Source organism: Tauraco erythrolophus, chromosome 17 (assembly GCF_009769465.1).
Source record: "Tauraco erythrolophus isolate bTauEry1 chromosome 17, bTauEry1.pri, whole genome shotgun sequence".
NCBI lineage: Eukaryota > Metazoa > Chordata > Aves > Musophagiformes > Musophagidae > Tauraco > Tauraco erythrolophus.
In genome coordinates, this window is record NC_141481.1 from 12,337,935 (window position 1) to 12,363,605 (window position 25,671).

The window sequence follows — 25,671 nt, forward strand, 5'->3', positions numbered from 1 at the left end:
GTTGAAAGGGGAACAGTTGTTCCTTGCTGTCGAATCCGACACGAAAGCCAATACATTAACATTTTATCTAAAAATAAAGCCACACTCCTCCTGAACGTTCCAGCTCAGTCAATTACATGCTGATCGACAGAGCAGTCTACTTGGCAGGACCTGCCTACAGAAGAGGATGATCCCTACATAAATTGAAGGGCAAGGCTGCTCTCTCCCCTCCGGGCTTTTGTTTCAACACAGTGTGACGTACTCATGCATTCTAAAGGGGTTTTCAGCATCAAGAGCTGGTTTTGTGCAGCTGGGATAGGAAGGAGGGGATTAAGCGAGTGCTCAAGAATCGTGGTCTGGCAGGAATAGTGTTGGACTTAAATAGAAAGAGTCAGCTTGTGGGGGTGGATTGTTTGGGGAGGGGGGGAAGGAGAAGCAATCTATGAAATCGGGGGGAAGGGGACTGTTGTTAGCCAAGGACTGTGGGAGGACGAAGTGCCCGTACCGCGACATTCGCCTGCAGAGCACGGGGTGGGAGGGCGGCTAAGAGCGATCTTCACAGTGCAAAGAGAGCATCCTCCGAGCGCTCTTGCTTTTTTCCTGCTGGAAGGGTTTGTCGGAGGGGTGGGGGCTTCCAGGGGAGGGGATGGCAGATTGGGAACCATCTCCGCTGCTTTGGCTCGCTCTTCTAAAAATTTGTCAAACTCTGCAATGCAAAAAAAAAAAAAGAAAGGAAGACAGGTAAGAACTGGGGCTGTTTAGCCCCGGGGACAGAGGTTAGCAGGGTCTGAAATTCCAGCGTCTGGTGTCCCGCCGGGCTGCGTTCGCAGGCACACACTCTTGTACAGCCTGACTTCCTGAGGAAAGGGTACAGGCGTCCTCTGAGACAGCAGCAGAGGGAATCAAACACACGCTACGCCATCGGCTGTGACAGAAGCAGGGAAACATCATTCCAAAGGACTGAGCAGCTCGGGGACACATTCCTGCTGGCACAAACACAGCGCACAGCCAAGGAGGATGGCAGGAAAGCACTTACAGCCAGGAGCGCTCCTCACACCATAAATACTAACTTCTTGCTCTAAAATGCTCTCCTCCTGCCTTTCTGAGTGCAGAAGCATTTGCTGGGGAACATCAGGCTGGGAGAAGTCAGCATCTCAGCAGGGATCAAAGCAGATAATTCAGTCTGCACACTAACCTGGGAATGGCTCATAGCCACAGGCATCTCTGCTTACCTTCACTGGTCACTCCTTCTTCCAGTTCGTCTCCTTTCTGCAATTGGAACAAAAGGATGTATGAACATACAGGCAGCATTTCACCTTCACTAACTGTCTTCTACAGATGTTCAATGCAAGTGGACAGTTTCCACCACTTGTTCCCACATGCTAACTATTTAAGCAGGGTGACCTGGGGAAACTGCACGGCTCCCATGTCGGGAGGCCACTGGTGACTGACATTTCACTGCGCTGCAGAGCAAGACAACGAGCACTAGGGATGCTTCTGAAGACTGCTGGTGGATAGCTGAACTTTCCCCATTGGACCTGAATGGCAGTCCAGTGTGGTTTCCACTTCAGAAAGTAGGCCTGGTCAAAAACTGAGCTGTGTGAGTCACATGAACACCGTACAAGATGCCATCTTTTTGTCACACAGTCCTTTAAAAAGTCATGACTGCGGTTTGCATCGTGTCTTCAAATAAAATAAATAAAATGCACTTCTAGCTGACAAAGGACACATGCCGCAAAATAGTCTGGGGCCAGCGTTCCTCCTGTGGGAGTTCATTTTATATTTCATACAAAAATAGAGCAGCTTTCCTGGCATCTATGCTGTACAAAGACAGGACAAGGGTGGGCTGGATGAAGGACACTGATGGGCAGTTAGTGTCTGTCCATGAGCTACCAAGGCTGGGATGCCGGGGGTCAGTGCGTTTCTACTAGCCATGTGCATTTCAACATGCGAATTTCCAACAGTGCTTTAATAAGGAAATTAAAAAGCCCAAGGACTCATCAACCTATCAGGATTGTTAAAGATTAAAGAAAATACTACTTGAAAACCTCATGTTGAACCTGCTTTGAAAAAGAAAAGTATTTGTCCCTACTCTGGCTTCTCTACCAGGAGAGTGGGAACATATTGATTGGCCTCACAAAGGTTTTTAATGCCTGAGCATTAAAGCCACCAAAAATCTACTAGTTTTCTACTGCACAGAGGTTTCCAAAGGTACACACGGCAGCCACTGCTTCACACGCAGAGGTACTGTTTGTTCTAATGTACCCCAAAAAGGGTAAGGAAATAAATAAGGATTAGCTAACCTAATCTGTAACTTCCTCCGCTGGGAAGCAGAGAACTGAAATGAACCATTAACAAAAAAAGGAGTGGGGAGAACCCAGAGTGAAAACCAAAAATCCCGTCCAGACTTTCTCAGGGGGCATCTTTATGGCGCGCCCACATACGGTCAGGATGGGGACCCAGGTACCCGGGAGAAGGGAAGCCGGCAGTCATGTCTGCAATGCGTGCGACCCCCAGCCTCGTTCAGGGATTTACACAGCACTCCTCTGCTCTGCTCTTTTTGAGCAAGACTATCTGGGGGATGATGGATGTACAGAGCTACCTCGCTATCTCTCCGTAAGATCTCCTCTCCTGCTAAATTATTTTAAATGGCAAAGACAAAAGTTTATGGTTTAAGCAGAGTGGACATGCTACGTTTACTGTATTTCTTTAACAAAATGAGGTCAGTTTGTAATTAAATGTGAAAATGACTGCCTGCACTGAGGCCTGAAAAAACTACCTGCAGCTGAAAACCAGTGTTTCAAAGACAGCCAGCCAGCCTGCCAAACTGGAACACTGAAACTCAGAATCTGTTTAAGCACTTCGGGTGGCTTTGGAGAGCAGGAGCATCTTCTTCCTTTCAGTAGAGTCAGCTCCTCTGGTGCCGGAGCGGACGGCTGACGTGCCGGAGCGTGCCTGCAGCACTGCTGCCAGAGCCGGAGAGCGGAGCCTGAGCCCCACAGCTCCCAGCTAGGAGCTGGGCAGGCAAGAGTAAGGGGCTGGGGGAGACCTTCAGGAGTAGAGAGTTATCTAGGGACAATATCTGAAGTCCTAAGAAGTAATGGAAGGAGATGATCCTTAGGGATATGGTGACCACAAGGAAACAGTTCAGTTCACTAAAACCATGTTTAAAAGAACAGTCGGAAACACAACCCACCACCCGTCTCCAAAATGCACTTGGTTCATTTGAGTCAGATGCTTACATTAAAAAAACAGACTGGAATAAAGGCGTACTAGCTGTACCACTGCTTAAACCAAACGTGCTTTGGTACAGCAAAACAAACTCCAGGATAAAGGAAAAGCTACTTTTAGTTCTGTCTTTTGTTTGTTTGTTTGTTTGTTTAATAATTACCAGACAATAATCATTCAGGAGAAACTGAAACTTACAAACATTGAAGAGAGACTGTTATAAATTTTTTTTATTACTATTATGAAACACGTCAAGATTGCTTGCCAATTTAACAGAGACATCTCGATTTGAAAGGAATCTACACCCTGATCCAGCATCTCTTAAAAGCATGCTCAACGTAAGCATGTACGTAGATCATGACGAAGTTCATGTAGCCTTAAACATGTGCTTTAAGTCCAGTGGAGAACACAGGGAAACTTCAGCATATGTTTAAATGCTTTTCCTATACAGCTCCAGAAACACACGATTTCTGGAACACGTGCTTTTCCGTAATGTTAACATGAAGAAGTGAAAATAAAACAACTCACAAAAAAAAAAAAAAGTTTTGATTGAATTGCCAAACACGACCCTATCTCCTCCTGCTTAGGTAGTCCCCTCAAAGGGAAATAAGCCATAAGATTGGGAAGTTTCACTGCCTCCCGCTCCGAGAAGCACCAGTAACTCAGCAATGCATTGCATGTCATCTGTACAAGTGCTATTGCGCATGTGAAAAATGAAAATATAAAGAGTCTCACCAAGTCGGTACTGAGCCACTCCTCAATGTCATCCATGACAGAGGACTGTGCAACAGGGATCTAGGGAGTGCAGCGAGAGAACAGCAAGGCAGGCAAAAACCCAAACATATCCACAATCATGGCCACAGAGCGATGGAAAATGCCAGAAGTAAGATTAAAAACAAAACAAAAACAAAGATGTAAGATGTGCTGGAAAAAAAAAAAGGCAACAAAATATAAATGGCATTTCAAATAAAGAAACACTTGGAAAGGAAATTATGAACAACAAGGCTAAAAAAAACCAAGAGAAAGATTATGGGGAATGACGTAACTGGATGCCAGCGTAAGACGGGTAACTTCTCGACCACATATTAAAACCATCAAGATGGACTGATGATTCTAATCTTGATCGTGAAAAGCTTTTAAGGGTAGAATACTGGATATCAGTTAGGCTTTGCAATGTTAAATTTACACCTTTTTTTTTACTTTTAAATGGGTATTAGCCACAGCGAAGAGTTAGCAAAATGGGGGGCTCAAAGTCTTCAGGCAACACTCCTACGAAAATGTGATTTTCTCCACAGGTGGAGGCAGTCAGAGCTCAGGGTACACACTCATGTTTCCTTCCAGATCCTCCTCCCACCACACCACCGAGCCTTGGCAAGCCTCCGCACACCAGTTTAAAGTAAAACCCGCCCCACTTCCCTGCCAAAGGTGACCCTCTTGCAGCGGAGGCCACAGAACCCAACGTATGCCAGTGCAAAGTGCGGAGTCTCAAAGGTGAAGGTGAGGAGGAGGAGGATGGAGCAGCAGCTCCTGGTGTGGGCAGAGGAGGAGAGAGCATGGCACACTCTGCTTGGCTCCAGCTCCAGCACCTTGCAGTGCTGCAGCAGGGCTCACCAGAGCCTGCCCATCGGGCCTCCATGGGTGGTTTAACAAAAAGGCAGGGAAGGGTTGCCTCTCCTCCTGGGATCAAACCGCTCCCGATACGCTGTGCGATTGCGACAGGCAGCGCGGACGCGGCACGCCGAGTGCTGAAGTGCAGCTATTGCACAGAGCGCTGCAGGCAACGGGGTCAGCGAAGGGAAATCACTGCGTGTTAGGGACAGAAGTTCCTGACTTAACCACACTGCTTAAACACAGCGGAGGGCTGCAGAAGTAAACAGGAAAACACCACAATAGATCTCGTAAAGACAACTTGGAAAACACTTGGAAAGCAACGTCAGACACGCAGGTTCCAGGCCAGAGCACGGCAGCCGAGCTGCGGGGCTGGCAGGCAAGAGACCTCGCAGCGCTGGAGGGGCTCTCCGAGGAAGAAAAGGTGTCAGGGGTTGTCCACAGCCTTCGCCTGAAACCTCCCATGGGAAGCAGAGCTGACAGAGGCTTTGCAGATGAATTCGCTGGGAGATGGAGTTTTCTCAGGGAATTCCAGCAGAGGAAGACAGACAGACGCTGAATTACAGAGGCAGCAGCACAGGCTGTTGCTGTTTAGCAGAGCTCCTCAAGGATTTGGTTCTTCTAATCAAGTGGTCCTCTGCACTGAGGAGGACAGATAAGGCCTTACTTAAGGTGAGGTCTGCTAAGGTGAGTTAGCCATGTCAAGGCACTAGAAATCCAGGGCTCGATCCAAGGGTGGGATGACTGCAGCACCTCCCACCAAGAGAGGCACCGGGAAGACAGCTTACCTCCCACTCTGAAGGTTGCTGGACAAAATGCACATGACAGATCCAAGAAGGGCCAGAGGTGCGAGCTGTCATTTTGCTTTCAGCTAATACACGAAGATCCCAAATGGAAAATAAGTTCTTGCACTTTCTTATGGAACGGGCCAGATTTTGAGTAATTGTCCCTTTTTAATCTGCAACAGAGAGCTGAATCATGCACGTACAACTCCAATGCAGTGTGTTGAAGTTGCTTCAAGCTGGCCCAGATGGCTATTAACAAGAGGAGGGCCCTGTAGACACCTTCCAACATGTTCCTTCCCAAGGACAAGTTGCATCTTGTAGAACTGGCATGTTAGTTTAACAGCTTTGGAAAATACTGGCTTCAGAGATACAAAGCAATGAATTTATTCAGCCTACAGCAACCTAAAACCTACTGCCCAAGTTTCACTGATGTCTCTCTCCTGTATTACTTAACACTGCACACAATAAGTAACGCTTCGGAAGGTGTAGCCTTCAGAACTGTTGGCCAGTTTGCAACTCAGAAAGGTACTTTCACTTCTTCAAGAATAAGAAAATCTCTATGGAGGGGAGGAGGAAATATCAGAGTTTTTTCACTTTTCTGTGAATAAAATAAGAGCAGCTGTTCTAAAAAGCGTGGGCTCTGTATGAGGAGGAACAGCAATTCAAATCTTGGTTTTCCTGAAAACACAACAGATCACTGAGCAAGTAATGGGCTCCTGAGAATCCCAGGACTCTTGAGTTTGCAGGAGCCCTCAAAGAACAGCTCAGCAGTATAGAAGTCTGTACTGCTATGTTTTGTAAGATTTTTTTTTTAAAAAAAAAAGGGGAAAGCAAAGAAAAAAAAAGGAATTCTACTTTCAGACAGACCTACTTTGTATAACAAACAAACAAAAACCTCAGAAGTGCAAGAACACTTCTCGCAGGTCATATATGAGAAGCAGAGAGAGCTGTAAGATAAACATTTGAGCATGTCAGCCGTTTGCTATTCAGCACTGACCTTTTGAAAAGCTTCCCCCGTGTTCCGGCACACTTACGGAAGAGCCAAGGGTTTGTATCTACTGCTCCTTCCATGCTCAAACTTCCAATTTACTTTCCTCAGACTCTGAGCCTCATTTTCCCCATCAAACATGGGTTAAATGTATCAGGTTTAATTATTTCAAGAATAAAGGGTGTAGGGGGGGAACTCTCAAGAGTAGCTGGAAGTTTTAAATAACATTGTACCATTTATATTTAATTTGAAACTGACCACACACAGAACTTCACTTTTTGCCAGTCAGTTGTATATTTGGCAAGTCTCTTCCTTCCAGAAGCCCTAAATTGAAAAATGTGGAGCGGAGTGTTGTTAAAACTAATTCCCTAAAACACAACAGAAGCAATGTAAAAATAAATTAACTAGTTTACACATTAAAAAAGACAACAGTTTCTGGGAACAAACAGCAGTGGCAGCCACAGACTACATAGAAAAGGCTCCAGAACGGGATACCGTCTTGCTAATACTTTGATTATGCAAACATACATGGTCTAGTGAAGCTCTCAGTCTTGGCAAGACAGCTCCCTAGATAGTCAGTGTTGGCTGCAAGAGCTGTTTTTATAACGATATTGTGATTTCTTTTTTAAAAGTCTATACTCAAAGTAAATGGAAATTAAGTCAACAAAGTATTTTTGGGCACTTTGAGTAACTGGCTTTAATTAAAAGTTGGGCTTATTGTTCAAATTCCTTTTTTATTTAGTCTTTGGAAAATCCTACAAATGGGATCATCTGAACAGTCCTGAAAGGGAAATGGAAAAGGAGGGCTGGGAGAACAAAAGTGAGCGTTCAGTCCCGCAAAGCCCACAGGAACCCAGAATTCAAGTTCATACTTAGATAAGATAGATTGTGTTGGTGTTCTCACTAGCAATCAAAAGCTGAAGAGTATTGCCAATATATTTCCTCAGAAGTCATAAAATCCAATATTCTACCCTTAAAAAGACAGTTTGAGGTTATTATTATCACATTTTATTTCTATTAAAAATGATCCCACTGGAAAAGAAGCAGGTATGAAATGACAATTCAGGTCTCTAGGTGAGCTCATTAATGTTCTTAAAACGTTTAACAAGGTTCATGCTAATTGTTGCTAGACTACTGCCTTGTAGTAGCTTAGTTAATTCCACTCCTTTCTAGATGTTTAACAAAGCTGACACCAATACTGGGTTAGCTGCTATTCACTCCTCCTCGTTAGTTAGCAATAATAAAGTCGGGGCTGTTATTCCTACAGAAGCAGAACTAGAGCGCCAAGATGCACGCCAGCAGTCTACTCCAGCTTACTACTCCAGCCTTACCATCTATTTAAAGCTGTTGTGATCTTGAAATAGCTATCTGACCTCAATATTAGAACACGTTTAACTTTACATGTAAGGATTTAATTAGCTACTTGATTACTTGTAACTGTGTTTACACACCGCACAGACAGGGAAGGCGAGAGCTCAGGTGCAGTGTGTTACCCAACACAGCCTGTTGTGCCCGTACAACAACCACCCAACCTGGGTCTGATAGGCATGTCCAGACAGCGAAAGCCTTCCTTCACATGGGGCATCACATTGTCCTTGTAGAGTGCTCTGTAAAATGCCAGGGCTGGACAGGTAATGAAACCCACGTGGTTATCAGAACAAGAGAACACGCCTGCTTGCCTTCAAAAGGGAGAGAGGTCCCACCACACAGAAGAAATGAGATCTTCACATGTCTACTTATCTGTTTGTCCCCGATTCAAGCACTTTAGTCTCTAAGAAGGTGACGTATTTCAACAGTCTCATGTTACCCAAGTCATTTCCAGATCTGAGATCCTATCTCTCTCTTGAAGGCATACCTAGTGGCATCCCACTTCATCACTAATTAACAACATCTCAGCACAGGTTTCGTTTAATCTTTACTCACATATCTTTACTACAGAGAGGAACCTTCTCTCTAGTCAGGCACGCTGCTGGTGGTCAGGATGCAACGCTCAAAGTCGTTCATATCACTTTCTGTGAATTCAGGTTCAGTTTCATTCTTCCCCTGCCACTGTCCCACATAATGTCTGTCCTGACCTGGTGGCTTAAGCAACAGTTGCTTCTCACTTTCATCAACCAATATCCATTTGGCATGTGAGTGGGGTGACAGATTATTCTAACAAATGAATATATTAATGCAAATCTCAACAGCCACCCAAACTCATGAGAAGGGAACTGGAATTACCTGCACTAAAACGTGGTGACCTTATGCTAAAGTTTGTGTCTAAGAGCTGCTGATACACCTGGATGACACCTGCATGGCCTAACTTGTAAGAACCCAGACCTTACACTGCCAACAGATCTGGTACTAGACGAGCTCAGCTAACATCCCTAAGCCATATTTAAACTAGGAACATTTTCTGCAGATATCGTTTTGTTTACGTTAGTTTTGTAGGCACAGCTGGAACGGATAAAGGTGTAGTTTGTGTCTCCACGGTCCTGGCATCACCTTGCCAGCAGAACTGAGCTGTAGATTAAGCTGAAACAGAAATAATGCTGCCCAATTCACTGAGAAAGTACACATGGAGCCCTGAGTGAGCCTCCCTCTGCAAAGGTGTGTTCGTGAACTGGAGTGCACGGAAACGGAGAGGGAAGAACTCAACCCTAAGCTTAAACGCATCGCAGTTTGGAAAGAACAATGTCAGGTTGTGCAGGATGTGAGTATCACTCTGGCAGGTGGAGAATACCCTCTCAGTGGTGTCAGCGTTGTACAGGCACAGGTAACGGCAATGTCAGCTCACCCCTCTCTCCCTCCTCGTCTCAAAAGTACAAAAAGTTACCAAAGAACATGCACATCAAATTCATACCTGGGATGCTAGTTATTCCACTGGCATTGCAAATGCTACAAAGTCGTATTAATAAATACAGTTAAGAACTACAGCCAGTTGAGAGAGAAACGGAGTTAATGATTAGTTTAGTTTTATTTCGGGTATTTCTCTCTCGCATTTAGCATACAAACAAGGTGACAGGCTGGTAAGAGCAGCGACTGGCTGGACAGCCAGATCCCCTTCCCTCCCCAAATCGTATGCCTCCATGAATGCTGCAGTATCCTTTTTCCAGACTGAATAACCACAAGCCAATGAACGAATATTGTGTTTGTTTTTTTAATAAAGCAGTGGTGTGAGTGGTGTGAACAGCAGGGGTGCCGATTTCATGCTTCCCTGCTCTTGTAAACAGTGGAAAGGCGAAGACGAGGAACTAACTCAATCACTGGATTATTCATTATGGATGAACATCCATCAGTGGCACAGCACATCTCTGGCTGCAACACAGCCACCGAACGGCAAGAGCCTTTGTGAACTACAGTCCACGGTATCAGAGGCAAAGCAAACGCCGCTCACTTTACAGCTTTTCGCTCTCTTGTTACGAGCTGTGGGGCTCTGACAAACACTGAAACAAAACTCTGGCTCCCAAGGACAGGCACCTACTGCTGGGCTTACCCACGTGTGCCAGCAGGCACAGAACAGCTTTTGGGTGCTTGCACAGGCAAGCAGATATGACCGTACATATGCACGTGTCCCATCACTGTGCGTGCACCAGCCATGCAAACTTCTGACAAATTCACAAGCTGGCCCTCAGAAATAATCTGGATTAGCCCTAAATCTAAAAGAATAAATGCAAAGTGTTTCACAGAGTTGGTGAACTCTGATATCACACACTCTGGATTTTCTCCACTTCAAAATCTCTGGGATGTTTCTCTTTTTAAGCACTGAGAGGCTTCGTCCAGGACATTCAGGGCTCTCCTCGGAACGAGTCGTTCCCATTCCATGGGCCTCCTGACACACAGCCCCACACACTGCACTGCAAGTGCACCCCAGCCCAAAGGGAATTCTGCACCGCACCGCACCTTTCCGAACTCAGCTGCAGCCAGGACTGTCTCAGAAGGACTTTATACAGTTAGGTCACATTACTGGTACTAATCTCAAACACTTGAAGTGACGGATTACGTCATCCAAAAATACAAAATTGGTTTTAGAACTTGGCTTTAAGGCATAGCTGAGGCTTTTTTTTACCTACCTCTGACTTCTGCACTTAAAGCAGGCTTTTGAACTTCTCTCTGCAAGCATGTTGATGAAGGACAACTTCAAACAAGGTCAAAGCGTGCAAAGATTCAGTGATCTTCAGAAGCTTGATTTTATCAGAGCACTGGCACCACTAGACATGGGAATTAAATCCTTAAAGCCAGAAACACTATTGTACCTTTTGGAGTCCGGATCCTAATGCCAGTGTAATTCCCTGGCTGGGGTGGAAGGTGTCAATCTGGGTAGCAGTTCTCCTGTTCCCTTCCTTTCATATGGAACTATCCCTACATTACTCAGCTCAATTAGGTATGATCCTACAAGCTCCGTATGTTTATTCCAGACCAAGAAGTTAAGCACTACCAGACAGGCTGCTTTAAAGACACGTAGAAAGTGTCCTCTTTACAAACAAGATCCATGAGACTTGTGTTTATCCTTCGAAAAGTGGATACTGCATAAATAAATCAAGACAGTATAAGGAACTAATTGGATTCCCAGGCCTCTTCTGAAGGTGATGTGGGATCCTACAAATGGTTCAGTTGGTTACAGGCCTTTGTGCTGTATAAACCCGAAATTGGTGCAAATCTTTCCCTTCGCCCCAGGTCATGATGTAGGTGGGAAATAAACTCCTTGTACTGTCTGATTTCAAGTGGTTCAGTAGGGCAGGACGAGAGGTGAATGGAGGATGGTTATTCTAGGTAAAGGGACTGGGGTGGGCAGTAGGAATCGCTTCACTGGTGAAGTCCTCACCATTCCTTGTGTAATTAGCCACTTGTCTATGGGCTCCATGTCTGAGTTCCCACCTTTACCTCTCCTCTGTGTTGAGAACAGAAAGGTCCATAAAGAGAGAAACCACAGCAACAACCCATGATAAAGTAATATAAACAGCAGCAAGTTAAAAACTTCACATACACATATACACACACAGAGTCGCCCACGGTAACTTCTGGCAGCAGCTGCATCCCACCCTGCTGCCTGTCAGCTCTGTCCACGGAGGGACAGATCTCACCCGACCTCTGCACTTCCTACAGACAGTTCACAGAATTTTAGCACTTCCTCCACACTGATATTAAAAATAAAATTAAAAAAAAAAATCACTGACTAGTAGTGAGGCTGATGTTTGTCATCTTCTTAGAAGAAGAAGTGTAGGCTATACAACCTACTAAAATCAGTCAGACTTTACTGGAAACGCTGGTACTACGCACTGTGGAGTTTCCCGTGTTTATGAAGCTGTGAGTTGCAGCACACCCTATTTACCTCCTTGATCTCAGCAGACAGACTCTGCCTCAGACTAACAGCCCGACAGCTCTCATGATGGCATCGAGCAGGAGGGTAAGTAATGGCAGTTTGCTGCAGTGTTCTGGCAGTCTTTCAAACTGCCCCTCTCCAAGAGCAGCAGAGGTTAGAAGAGCCGCTGATGCATCCCGTTCCCTCTGCGCAGCCTGCAGACTGCACGGCACAGCAATGCAAAGACTCTCAAGACAGCTTCTTGTCCTTCAGCACCTCATCCCTGAGCCAGGGCCCGGATGCGGAGTCATCTCTAGCTCTGGAGGGGCTTGCTCGGGATCGGCAGAGTGCAGCGGTTCCAGCCCGCTGGCCCTGCCAGGGCTGGGCCAGCTCAGCAGAGAACCGCCGGAGTGTTTATGTACCTCCATCCAGACACCCGTATACGTGGGATACCTCTCCTGCCCCCATTACCACAGATAACGGAGAACCAGCTGTAATCTTTTATGTCTCATTCCAGCACTTGTGCTGAGAAAAAAAAAAAAAAGAGGGGAAATCACTCCAACTTCATCTAGTATCTGTGCACCACTAGAGAATTGTTTCTTGGACACCTCTCCTCCCAGTTGCGATCACGCAACAACTCTGTGGCAACAAAAGCAATTCCCAACATGGAAAAGCAATATTAAGAAAACAGTGTATTTTTAGCTCGTCTCGTTTCCAGCTGCTAAATCATATTAAAAGACAGCTAATGCCACGTGACCAGCCATCTCTCTACAGACCGTTCTGAGAACGACTACATTAGAAACGTCGGATGTGCTGAATTTTACCACTGGACAACTGTGCTGGAACAAGACGTGTGTGAAGAATGTGTTGCGAAGCTTTTGGCTCCTCCCTAGAGCTGTTCTTAAATTAGCTCTCTACCCAGATTAACTCGTGTCTTTCATTTACTGAGCACTGCCAGTTTTTTCCTACGCATGCTGGGGCTGGTAACTTTAGGAGAGTTTAATTTTTATTTCCTTTAAGAAGAGACACCCACGAGCCTCACAACACTTGACAAAAAGTAGTGTTTACCAGTTACTGAAAAACTGCATTTAAAACAAGCTGCTCCGATTACACAATAGAGTCATCAGGACCTTTGAAAAGAGGCTGAAAGTCTCCCCGACATCTCAGAGCCCAAAGTTCCACAACCCATAAAGCGTTTGCCCGGAACCAGTTTGACGTCAGATTAGCTTAGACACAGCCCTTTGAACTGACAACACTTCAGGCAGAGCAGCAGCTACGCTGGTGTGAACAACACGTTGCATCAGTGCCTCAAGCAGAACCAGCTGAGAACAAAAGTGTTAATAAATAAGGACATGACCCCGTGGCCTCCGGGGGAATCCGGCCCCCCTGACCAGTAGCTAAATGCAAGCCCCTCGCGTTTGGTTAGCCAGGAACAAAGAGCAGAATCTCAAATCCTTTCCCAGGTCCTGCCAATAACACAGCTCAGTGATACTGGGGGCTTGGGTTGTCACACTGGCTTCAGGAATTCCTCTCTCACTCCCTTTAATATACTTCTGCCCCTTCCTCCCCATGATTCCCCCTTTTCCCTCAGCACTGCTGGCATGAGTTTTTGCAGGGTCGAGCTTGAAACTGGTCCCAGGGATGACCTGGGTTATAAATTACCCTTTTTGCAGGTGGACAGGAACGAGCAGATAGATTTGTGGGGTGGGGGGATGCTCCATAAGAAATCGTTGCTGAAGCTCTGCTACCACTGAACTATGGCCCAGGCAGACAGGCAGCTGTGATCTGACCCCAGCTGGCTCCGAAGGCAAATTCTGCCTGGCTCGGAGCACAAGCTGCCAGGCATGCCAGCTGCCCTGAGTGCTCCCATTTCAACTTATCAAAGAACCAGGGTGGGATCAGCCAAGGCACGGGGGGAGGGGGCAATTCTCCATGGAGGGAGAGGTGCAGCACGCTGCACTGGCTCTCCCATGCTACACTGGCTCTGCCATGCTCCCTGGTGGTCAGCAGAGACTGAAATTAGACTGGGAAAAGGCTCTGAACTTGCTCTGTCATCTAAAAACTTAACACACAGCTGAGTACAAAAAAGCAGGACAGTTTTAAAAAGCAGGGTGTTAGAAAGGGGTTGAGGGATGACCTGAAAGCTCTTTTCACTTCTGCCTTCACCGAGGTATGCAGACAAAGGTGGCCACGCTCGCGCTCTCAAACGCATTTCTAGCATCAGCTGCTACGAGGTGACAGCACACAGGCCTCTTCTGCCCACTCAAGACAGCAGGAGCCTGCCCTCGGACAGACAGAACAGACTGCAGGCAAGGGCAGTTATGGCAAGGCATGGGAAGCATTAAAAGTCGGCATGATTTCTCTCCGTGCAACTCGCTCGTGTATCCATGCACTTCGAGCAGAGTCTAATAGAATAAGACTGCAACAACTTGTGTAAGCAAAAACAAATGAAAAAATGCACGTCAGTGTTCATAGGATGTTCCCCACTTATTCTTTTCAGCAGTGATTCCAGTCAAAGAGCTGGACCCCGCAGGCAAGCTGCAAGAACACAGGAGAAATTACCCACTACAATTTTGAAGTCTTTTAGTCTGGTGTGCTAAGTAGCAGCTCTTTAGAGATCATTACCGAGCAAGCACTTGCTCCTAGATACCAATTTCAAAATAGCCAGTACTAGCATGTCTCTGGAATACGGAATGAGAAGTCTCGGTCAAAGCAGCTGCCTACAGCTTGGATTCCACACACAGCTTCACTTAACGAAACGCAGAGCAATGACATACCCCTCCTGTGTTCTGTTTTCGAACGTCCAGCGCAGACGCTAGTCCTTTGACAGCCTGTGGATCCTCATACGTCACGCTGAAAGAAAGGAACAAACCACAGAACTAGAAGGAAGTCCAGCAGTCACCCGTGCAGAACGTACTTGCTACTCCGATTTACTCCCCTGGAAATCCGAAAGCACATTCTTGTTCTTAACAAGACTTCAAGTGTACTAAGTGCATTCCAAGGAGAGGAGTGGGCTCTGTACAAAGACCATCCATCAGTCTCAGTAAGCACGTTGAAGCAAAAAGCATAAGACTGGCATTATGAAAGGGTACGCAAATAGGTTACGAGGCACCCTAAGCATGTCCAAGAGCTAGGAGGGGACTATGAAAAGAGGCCTGATTACAGATTATGTTTTGCAAAGCTTTGAAGATGACGTTTGGAAGCCTGAACTTGAGGCGTGCATGGGGGAAGGCAGAGACTCGAAGACAGATGAAACATAACTAGCAACTACAGGGAAGCATACAAAGCAGCGCACTACTGACAGAGGCTGGATTTTTAAAAAGCTTCTCAAATTGCTATGCAAAAGGAACATGCAGCAGTCAGGTCACAGAGGCAACAGCATCATTTCTCAGAGCACGGTGGTGAACCACGAGCTGAAGCAGATGCCAACACCTGCCCATACATCAGCCCCTGGGAGGAGCCACATGTCTGAGCAGGAGGAGCACTTTCTCCTCCAGCGTGCTGGCTTCTCCCGAGCTCCAAGCACAGCACCCAGAGGCTCTCACCTACACACTGCAGCAGGTCGCACTCACATCTTTACTGCCTCACTGCTGCTCCATTTACACAGTGTACAATCCAAGGAGGATACAGCAACCCTCCCTGCTGAAATCATGGACTGATATGTGCTCCTTGTTCCATTAGCTCGCAGAAGGAGACAGAGGTGCGGTGTGGGAAGACTAGTTTCATGCTTCATTTAGCACAAGAGACAGAGGGACCTCCATTAGATCTCTCTGCAATGCATCTCCTTTCTGACTATACCTTAGGGCTCTCAGCCTGAAATCTCCAGTGGTATCACACGTCTCTACAGTAGAGCATGTCTTCTGAACACTGATACTACAGCTGAGGCAGTACCAATAGCTATATTGATAACTGTAAATAAAAGATCCTAATAAATTCACTGGCTCAAGTTTTCCAGAGCTGGTAAGTTTTTGATAAGCTAAACTGTTTAACAACATTTCTTAGTTTGAGACAAGATGTTGATGATATTCTGACTGCTGGTAGCCACTACATCCACCACTATATCCTCTAGAATCCGAAACCAGAAGGAGGCAAGAAATAATATATGAAAGAAAAATACCTGAGTGTGTCTTTTACTGAATCTCACTTGACAGGGATCAAAGGATTTCTTAATAATTGCATAGATTTATTTTACAATAAAATAATTTGACCTGTTAAATGCCTTGGAAAGTGCCAGATCTGCATCTCTAGAGATGCAAGCCCTATGCATATAAACAAATTAGGGATAGCAGGGCAGCTGGGCAAGCTACACTGCCTTGACAGCCTGCAAGAGTCTGAGTGCTGGGCCAAAGGGAGAGTTGAACTGGATGGTAATTCTGTTTCCAAGCCCTCAATGACAGTAATTCAGTCACCAAAGTGTATGCATGACCTTCAGGTGAAGGACCCTTATGCTCCTGTATCTTGAGCACTGGCTGGGTGGATGGGATGACAAGCCTTTATGAGAGGAAGCATCTGCAGAAGTAAAGGCAAGTTCCAAGTTTCCAATGAGCTCATTAACTAAGACAAATAACATTACTCAGCCAGTCTGCTCTGCCCAGCAGCAGGAATTTCTCCAGTTACTCATACTAATAATGACCTACAGGATAGGGATTGGATTGAAAGCACAAAAACATACACCAAAACTACTTTAGTCTGGAACAAAGTCAAGAAGTTTCAGATTTATGCCCTTAGAAAACAGGAATGCTGTGATTCAAACAGCGCTAAAGACAAACTCCAACGTACTTCTTTCGCTGCTCAGCCAAGGAACTGCCTCTTGTCTGTGCAAACATGTCGAAGTCATCACGAGGATTACAGTGTTGTAGAGAGCTGAGTGTGCCACTGACACTGTTTGTACCCAAGTCTGCAATCAGAGGCAAAAAAAGTGAACCAACGAAACAGCAAAGCATACGCAAGCACCACTGCCATGACTATGTAGGCTACAGAGGAGTCATTAACAACACAGGACAGCTATAGATCCCATCTAGTCAACAGCTGCAGCACTGAGCACAGTCCTGTCCAGAAGAGGCTGGAGGCTGCTAATCATGCATTTCTTAAAAGACTAATGTAGAGATTGTCCTACTCCTCCTGGAAGCACCACACCATAAGCACTCGTCGTTAAGAAGCTGGACTTTGGGAACCGGTGTGCACCTGCTGCCAATCTCATCCTGGGATATTTACTGTTCACTAATATGCTACAAAATTTGGAGCATGGCTACTAGCCTTCTCCACAATGTTGTCTCTCAGCTACCGACGGTGAAACCAACACTTTCAAATCCAGTGATACAATACTGACTTAGTGCTGAAAGAGGGGGAGAACCTTCAGCCAAATCAAGTGATCCTATCAAGCAATCTTTGGTTTGATGTAATGTAAAACACCTAACAGTTTCATAAAACCTTTCATCCAAAGATTTCAAATATTATTTGTAGAAGGGGAATCAAGAACATTCACCAGACGGATTTCATGGAAAGCTATACATAAGCAGAAATACAAGCAGTAGTACAGCTTTACCATAAACAAGAACCTGCACTTTCTTTCAGCCTGCCCTTTGGTTAATAAATCCCTCCCTTTGTGTCAGGCTGTAACTGTTCCCAGTTACAGACTGCTGCAGTGCAGGGGAGTGGGAAAGCCCTCCTAATCCTGCCTCATACTCAGACCTTCTGAAGGCTACGTGGCAACATCCATCAGGTAGTGGAGAACCAAAAGGTGCAGAAACTCCCTGACCAACAAGTGAAAAATGGCTCCTCATAAATACCAACCGCCCACTGCAATCAGGGCTTGTGCTGGGTGCTCAGGTTGGTCACAGGGACCTCAACAACCACTCAGACTTGTCCCACAATCACACACCTGGACTGCCTAGCAGGCCCTGCCTGCTGTTCAACATCCACAGACTGGTTAGGCTTGAAGAAGTCCACGCGTTGCAGCCTCATGTTCATCAGCACTGTTTAGATCAGGTACTCACCAAGCCCCGCAAGCTGTGAGGAAAGTGAAGATGGGGGTGCTGAGTTTCCAACCATTGGGCTCACTACAGCTGGAGAGCCAGGACCCAGATCTATTAAGTTATCTTCTGTCACCTCGTTCAGTACCTGTTGGGACACAAGAAACAGAGCAAGTTACACATGCCAGAGATTTCTTCTTGCAGTGCAACATTAAACACCAAAAAATAACGAGTGCTTCCTAAAAAGATCTCTCTTGCATACTGCCAAATGGACTAGTCTCTTGGATACCATGGTGATGAGTGCAGGATAATAAGGGTCAGCCACCAAAAAAACCCCAGTTTGACTGCTCAGCACAGCAGGAAACTCTCCTGGAGGTCATCTACATCTCTTCAGGTTTACCTTATGCGTCTGTGTTCTCCACCTCTTTTAGCACTGGGCCAACACTAGATCTAAGTCAAACTGAATTTGCTCCCATCTGCCACATTAGGTACAAACTGTTTTCAGAAACAAAACTTCTTTGTTGTGACTAAAGTTACAATGCAGAGTCTGTGCTGAAGTTTGCATCATGCTGCAGTAGAAGTGTCAATCAAACAGGCAAAATAAATAGAGGAAATGGTTAGAAGAATGCAGAATAGAAAATGTAATAGTGCCACGAATGAATTCATCAAGAACTTAGATCTTGAACACTATAAAACAACTACAAAATAGTTTTCATTGAAATAATAATTAGAACTGTAACTCTTCAGCTTGGAAAGGGGCTGCTGAGAAAAGAGATGAGAGAGGTTCCTAAAATTATGAGTGGCATGAAGAAAATTAACCTGAGCAGCAGTATTGTAAGACAGAGTGAGGAAGAATTAGGTGGAGCAAATGAAAATTATTAAGTGACTTGATCTAATGTAAACAAAATATTTGTTATATATAAATATCCACAGAAATATAAAAATGCGTAGTGAAACTGTGAAGCTCACTGTTTAAGGACATTGTGAATGCCTCAAGTCCACATGGACTCAAAAGCAATCAAGGAAGTTAATAGAGGAAAGAAAATCCATCCACAGAGATGTTTTAGGGTAGTGTCTTGCTGAGCTAAAAGTTGTCACTTGTGGTTTGCCACATTCTTAGGCTCTTTTCCTGGTATCTCCTATTAGCCAGTACAGGCAGGACACAGGGCTGGGCAGGTAAAAAAAGGTCTGATACTAGTGATATCCGTACAGCTAGTACGGTGAAGCTGCTGATACAACAAAGGGAGTTAGGTACTTACTCCATTGCTGGCGTTTTGTGTTGAACGTCCTGATCTGTATCGTTCAAATCTGTTTAGGAAAAAACAAAAAAAAACCAACATGGACTATCAAAGCCACCAATAAACAACAAAAAACAGGAGTTTATAACAAAGCCATGACATGTTTGCCACTGAACTTAGTTTTTGTCGGTTTAAGAGAGAACCCTGAAAGCTTTAATCCCAAACCAGGACAAAGGGAGGACAGTTGCAGAAGTTGCATTCCTGGCAAACGTGGGTATTAAGTTGACTAATCTGATCTTGCAGCACACACATCCATGAAAAACACTGTAGGATTTGTCTTTGGGTTTGGTTTGGTTTTTTTTTTTTCATTAAGTGCTTCGTGATAGACTATTCTGTTAGCCAAGGGACAGGAGGAACTGCAGGGAGATTGATGCTCCGAGCTTAATAAGCTGAGCGCCGCAGCAAGGCTTACTCCCACTTAACAGCTCCCTCTTGCTGCAGTCCATGCAAATTAGAAGCCGTATGCAAGAGAAACAATGATTAGAAGATTAATTTCTTAAAACATTCTGGGTCAGCTCAAAGATCGTCAGAGCCTATGTTCAACTAGGTTGGTACTTTGCAAGAGTGAAAAGTAATGATGTTGGATAAAAATTCTCATAATTCTTAGGGGAAGAAGTCTGGCTAGTCAAGATCTGGTCTCTTCCCTACTCCTTCCCCAAGCAGCTGTGCAGCTGGGGCTGCGAACCTGAACCCAGCTTTCATGAGCTCAGAAAAGCAGGGGGAACTACCTCCCCCAAAGGCTTGTCTGAGGCCAGTCCGATCTCCTTCCTTACCAGAAAAAGCACCGTGATTTCTCTAAGGTTAGAAATTTTCCTCATTTAAAAGTAATTTCACACTGGAACAGGTTGTCCAATGAAGTTGTGGATGCCCCATCCCTGGAAGTGTTCAAGGTCAAGGTGGATGAGGCTTTGGGCAACCTGATCTAGTGGAAAGTGTCCCTGCCCATGGCAGGGGGGTTGGAACGACATGATCTTTAGGGTCCCTTCCAACCCAAACCATTCTGTGATTCTATGTAACCTCTCTTTTCAGTAAAAAACCTGTAATATTCATATAATTCTGTGGGTTTTCTCCCAAATGGACAAAATGTAACAGGGAATCTCAAGCAAACAAAAACATTTTCTTAATGTAACAGAAGAAAATGCAGACTTAAAAGGCAGCAAAACCAAATTCGGGCCCAATCTCAATTTTAGGAAACTGTGGGTGTCAACTATTACTGGAAATCCAGCTCCCTTAGCTGGAAAGCTAAGACACCTCCCACCTCATCTTTCTCACCAGAAGGCTTACGAACCACACGTTCGTTTACATCCAAAGCTTCACAGCGAAGGCCAGAGCTCCTGCTTGAGTCACTGGCAGAGCTCGGTACCCATACTGGAAATCAGCGTGATGAATGTGGAGCTTTTGGAATAGCAGAGGAGGCACTGGAATTTATTGAAATGCTTAGACCAGTGCAGCTATCCTACTGCAAATGGCTTGCTAACATCACTCAGCTCACCTTTCAGTGTGTAATGACTACAAATACATTAGTCCCGTCAGCAAAGGCGCAGATGGAGGAAAACAGAAAAAATATTAAGGGTGACCAGACTGAGCCTTAGTGACAGTTACACTCTGCCTCTTGTAGAATCATGCTCGTGCATGAAACACACACCATTTCACATAAAAAGCCAGTGTTTGTTTCAAAGTTCGCCCCGATCTCCGCCGAACCACTAAATCAAAGACAAAATCGAGGCCGCTGCGTCTTCTTTCCAGCCTTTGCCGTGACAGCACAGATTCACAGATCTGGAGTCTAATTTATTTTTAAAGGCTTGAGAAACAAAGCCCTGTGCTAAGAGCAAGGAACAAAGGGTACTCTTTAGTGCCTCCCTCCCCAGGCCTGTCATTAAGGGGAAGATTAAACTTTCCCAAGACTGCTGTATCACGTGTCACCTGCTGCAGCAGATGTGGCTGACAGAGCCTTTGTCTCACATGTCGAAAGTCCTATGACCCAAGTCCTGCCCCTGGGGACGATTCCCGTACCCCAACTCTTCAAAACCTCAGCTCGGCGCAAGACAGGCTTTTTTCAAGATTTTAAGTGTTACTTGAAAACAAAACCCTTGCGTGCATGAAGGTCTCGCCCACCTCAGACAGCTCCCTGGCACGAGGACTGGCACTAGAAAGCTCAGAGATCAGAAGACAGAGCTCACAGGAGCCTCCCTAAGCCAGGAACCAGCACAAGCGTTGGTGCTGAGCCCAAGCTAGCAAGTAGAACTAGCGACTGTGGCTGTGGTATTTTCAGTCCCAAGTCCCTACATCTGTACAGCACCACACAGCAGTGACTTGCAGACTCAAGTCTCCGCCACTTCTGAGAGTTTTGCACAAGGTTGCCCTGCATTTCACGGATGTGCCCCACAAAAATTCAATGGCTAGGACAAAAAAAACCCAACATACTATTAAAAGAAAGAACTGAAACAGGAATGTTGTCATAAAAGACAATAAAAAGACTTTGTAAATGCTTTCTGTGGTTTTGTTCTCTGCATTTTGTTATGTTGCACCATTGGCCCAGATGGCCAACTCTTGTCAACTGTCCATTTTTTACACTTAAGTGAAAACTCAGAACAAACGTACACAGGTGATGGAAAAGGTGCCCCACCTTTCGTATCGGAGGAAGACGTTATTTAAATCATCATTCACATGCAGTAGTTCCTCTGTGACTTCTTCGTTGGACACTCGTGAGATAAGCTCCACGATCCTCTGCTGCATAGCTCTGCAGGTTCGGTTCAGTTCCTAGGAGGAATGCACCGTGCACACACATTCTGATAAGCAGCTAGCAATAAGTAGATTTAGTCGAGCTCTGTTCACAGCCAAACATATCCCCCGGCTGAGAAACACTAAGACAAGTCTATCTTTGCATGATTAAATGTCACCCAAAAGCACATCTAATCAAACATGCCCTTCAAGAGACGATGGCATAAAACCTTGAGAGCCTATTTACAATTCAACATCCTGATTCTTCTTTAACTCTGAGCACTTCAGAAAATAAATATCTGTATTTTAGTGATCTGTTTTAAGAATAAAATATATTAATACAACAGCTTTCCAGAAGAGAGCTTTCACGGAAAATTCAATCTGTCCTTTTTGGCAGTATCATCCTTAAAAACTAGAAGATGCACATGGTGGAACAACTGGGGGAAAAAAGTTCATCAGGGCTACCATAAGTAGCTAAGTGTGTGCGAGGAAGAGAAGAGTTGGGGACACAGAACTTACTGACTACTGAGAACACGAGGGTGAACACAAAGCAAGGAGCAGGAGCAGGAGAAGATGAGCACTCCACACACTGCAGTACTGAACTGTACACAGAAACCTTCCCTTCAGCTGAGCCAGTCCGCAGACTAGAGACTGCAAAAAGGCAGTGGGGACTTTCAGAAGGAAATTTTTAAAAATATCGAGTAAGGGCATTTATTTTAGAAGTGTCTCATGCCGATAAATTTAGATTTGAGTTCGCCTAAACCAGGAGTTCTTGTGCTTCCAGGACAACTCTTCCATCACCAATTACTTAGCAGAATTCTTTACTCCTGAAAGGCCTCAAGATCAAAGGTCAAAACCGGTTATGTTGAGGAGGACCTACAAGAAGAAACGTGACATATGGCATGGCGCCACTGATTAGGCCCACGGTTTTACTTCAATAAGCACTGACATTTCAACTAAAGCATGTCCCTCTGTCATCTTCTACCCCCCCCAGCTCCACTTCACAGCAAAAATTCAGCACTAAACAGGGATGACTTGTTGGTACACAACCTTCGGGATGAAAGCAAAAATGTGTTTGTTTTCCTTGCTTGGTCTGACATCCTAAGCCCTGGATAAATTTCACCTAGCACAATCCAGCTGCCTTAACAGCTTGAGGAATGTGTTCTCCAATGTCAGTTTTGATCCCATCACTTTAGAAGCAGATTGTGACATTTCAGAGGTTTGTTTGCTGCCTTTCCGAGAGGGCTGACAGTACCTATCTATTCTGCTCAGAGCTGGCTCTCTAGCAAGCTGTTTACATTTGATTGTTGGAGAAAATGTCAGGAATTATTTAAGGAGGAGGGCTATATAAACCTCAAAGCAAGGAGTCCTTGCATGCAGCACCCGGCTCACAGCTTTCAAAAGACTAACCATCCTTTGTGATCAAAAACGGGTTCTCCCCAGCTCTGTGATTCCGATTTAGGATGCATCAGTCAAAGAAGGGAACCAGTTGGAATAAAGAACCGTTGCTGTCACTCCGTTTGATGATCAAGTTCTTTCACCTTAAAGCTATGCTGTAAGGTTACGCTGTCAAGATGTTAGTAGTTGTTTCTGAATGTAAGCAAACTGTTCTACGCTGTTTTGGTCTGTGGTGGTTTCCTGGAAGCTTTTGTTTTGAGCAGTCCGACCCAAATGGGCAGTAACTGAAAGGCTCTTTATTGCAAAGCCTCTCATCAGCTGCCATGATGGCTCGGAGACAAACACACAATATCGCTGCATGGGAGAGACCAGTTTTTGGATGGATTTCAGACTCTGATGTATCACAGAGAGCAATTCCCTGCCTTTCTCCAAACGTACTGCTGTGGGAGCCCATCCTCCCTGCTGGAGGATCAAAACAGAAGCCTATTTCTGAAGCTATGGAAAGGCAAATACCATGGTAAGGGCAGCAGCTGGAATGCTAGTTCACAGCATTCCTCACCGGTGTTGCAAATAGCACTGTATTACTTTCCTCAGCCAAAAGGCCACCCCACTACCACTGGCCTAGGGAAACAGGTATGAAGCCTGAGACATGAGCTTAACTTACACTGTATTCCCTCTTGAGGTAATAAATGCTGCACTGGATTGAGACCTTCCAGCAAACAAATTCCTTCTGATCACCCAGTCTAACCCTCCAGAGAGCACGAAACTTCACCTGAGCACCTGCCTTAAGGGACTACCTTCAGGAGAAGCTACAGTTCATCTTCTAGAAAGACAGTTAGTTCATCTACAAGATTTCAAGAGGCAGAGAATCCACAGTCCCTTTGCAATATTTAGTCCAGCTGGAAACACGGAGTGTTTTTTTCCTGCACAGTGACTGGGAATGTTTTGACACTGTACAAGTGATGATGGAGGATGTAAGAGAAGCAGAAATGCTCAGGGCTTACAGTGTCTACAGCAATTCTAAGCTGTTTTGTGGCAAAGGAGATCTTATATTCAACATTGAAAAAAAATTCTAGCTACATGGAGAAGAAAGCACTGGAACGAGTTTCAAGGGAAGTCAGGAAATCCTTGTCACTGGAAGCTCTAAGAAATCAAGTGATGAGACTAACCAGGGTCAAGCACAGCCCACATTCTTTAAGTAAACCAAGCACACCAAGGCAGTGAAATGAACTACAACAAAAACCACACCCCCCAGAGAAACTCAAGCCCAGAAAGGATGGGCATCATATTTGCTAGGAAACTGTTACCTGGAGTAACTCCAGGTCTGAGGAATCCTCTTGTCCAGGTACCATTTCTGTCAGCATTTCAGACATCACTTTTGTATTCCCACGAACAATATCCAGTTCACTGCGCAGCCGGGCAATCTAGATTGGGGTAAAAAGACAGCAAAACACTGCATAATCTTTCGGTTTAAGCAGATCATTTTCAAGAACCGACTTTGTGACACCTCTGGTTCTGTCTGACTCAGTATCTGAGCCTCCAGACATTCTAGCAGGAAAAAAAAAAAGTAAAGATAAAAAGTTTACCCAGGAGAGAATTTTAGAAAAGCAAGAGACAAAGAAAAGAACTTTGTAGAATCACTCACTATCATCACAAACCCAGATGTGTTATGCTTGTATGGAAGGGAAGCAATTGAAAACAGCAGCTAAAACCAGACCTGAGTCGCAGTACACCTTGTGCACCTCACTCAAGCGTGGGGAAAGACGTATAGATTTTGAGCAGGATCTTTGGCTTTGAAGTTATTATTTTTGCAGAGAGAAAATAAGATGCTATATTAGGGCTTTTGCAAGGATCTTATGGATGCAGACTTAACTCTCTGCTAGACTTCCTGCATCTGCAAGACGTTCTGTGCCTTTAAAGGGAGGGGGCTAATGAGAACAACTGCTAATCTATTGCACAACAGCTGAGTGGACTGGTACACCAGATTGTGAGGTTTTGTAACTGCTGCCATTAGGAGGCTACACACACAGACAGAAAGCCTAGATTTTACAGTATAATAGGAGGAAGGATTACCAAGTAGAGCCAAACCTAGGAGGCAATCAAAGTCAAAAGAGTTAAAATGAGAGTTCCTCTGCAAATCGGTTTCTGATTTGATCTGCTGAAAGAGTCTCACCCAAAAGAATCGTCATCCTGATACCTGTTCAGAATTAGCAGTGATGGGACCAGTCACATTCAGAGCTGGGGCCTGAGGAGCAGAGTATGCCGTTGGAGAAGATGAAGAATAAGAACTGGTGCTCATCCTCTGCCGAGACTGTGAATTGTGCATATTTGCTGCAGGATCGACTTCAGGAACACTCTGTCACATCAGAAAGACACGAGTTCAAAAGCTGAACTGTGACGGCACTTGCTT

The 25,671-nt window shown here is 45.2% G+C and overlaps 1 protein-coding gene across 1 annotated transcript in view; it reads right to left on the reverse strand.

The window, feature by feature from the left end:
- Window positions 1-494: 494 nt before the first annotated feature.
- TOM1L2 (target of myb1 like 2 membrane trafficking protein) overlaps window positions 495-25,671 on the reverse strand; it is a 53,667-nt gene continuing 28,490 nt past the window's right edge. The window contains 11 exon segments of the mRNA XM_086622564.1: window positions 495-577; window positions 579-685; window positions 1,212-1,248; window positions 3,943-4,002; window positions 14,650-14,725; window positions 16,652-16,769; window positions 17,869-17,992; window positions 19,104-19,152; window positions 21,769-21,902; window positions 24,569-24,685; window positions 25,459-25,617. Of these exon segments, the coding sequence (XP_086478690.1) occupies window positions 536-577; window positions 579-685; window positions 1,212-1,248; window positions 3,943-4,002; window positions 14,650-14,725; window positions 16,652-16,769; window positions 17,869-17,992; window positions 19,104-19,152; window positions 21,769-21,902; window positions 24,569-24,685; window positions 25,459-25,617 (1,023 nt within the window). The 3' untranslated portion in view covers window positions 495-535.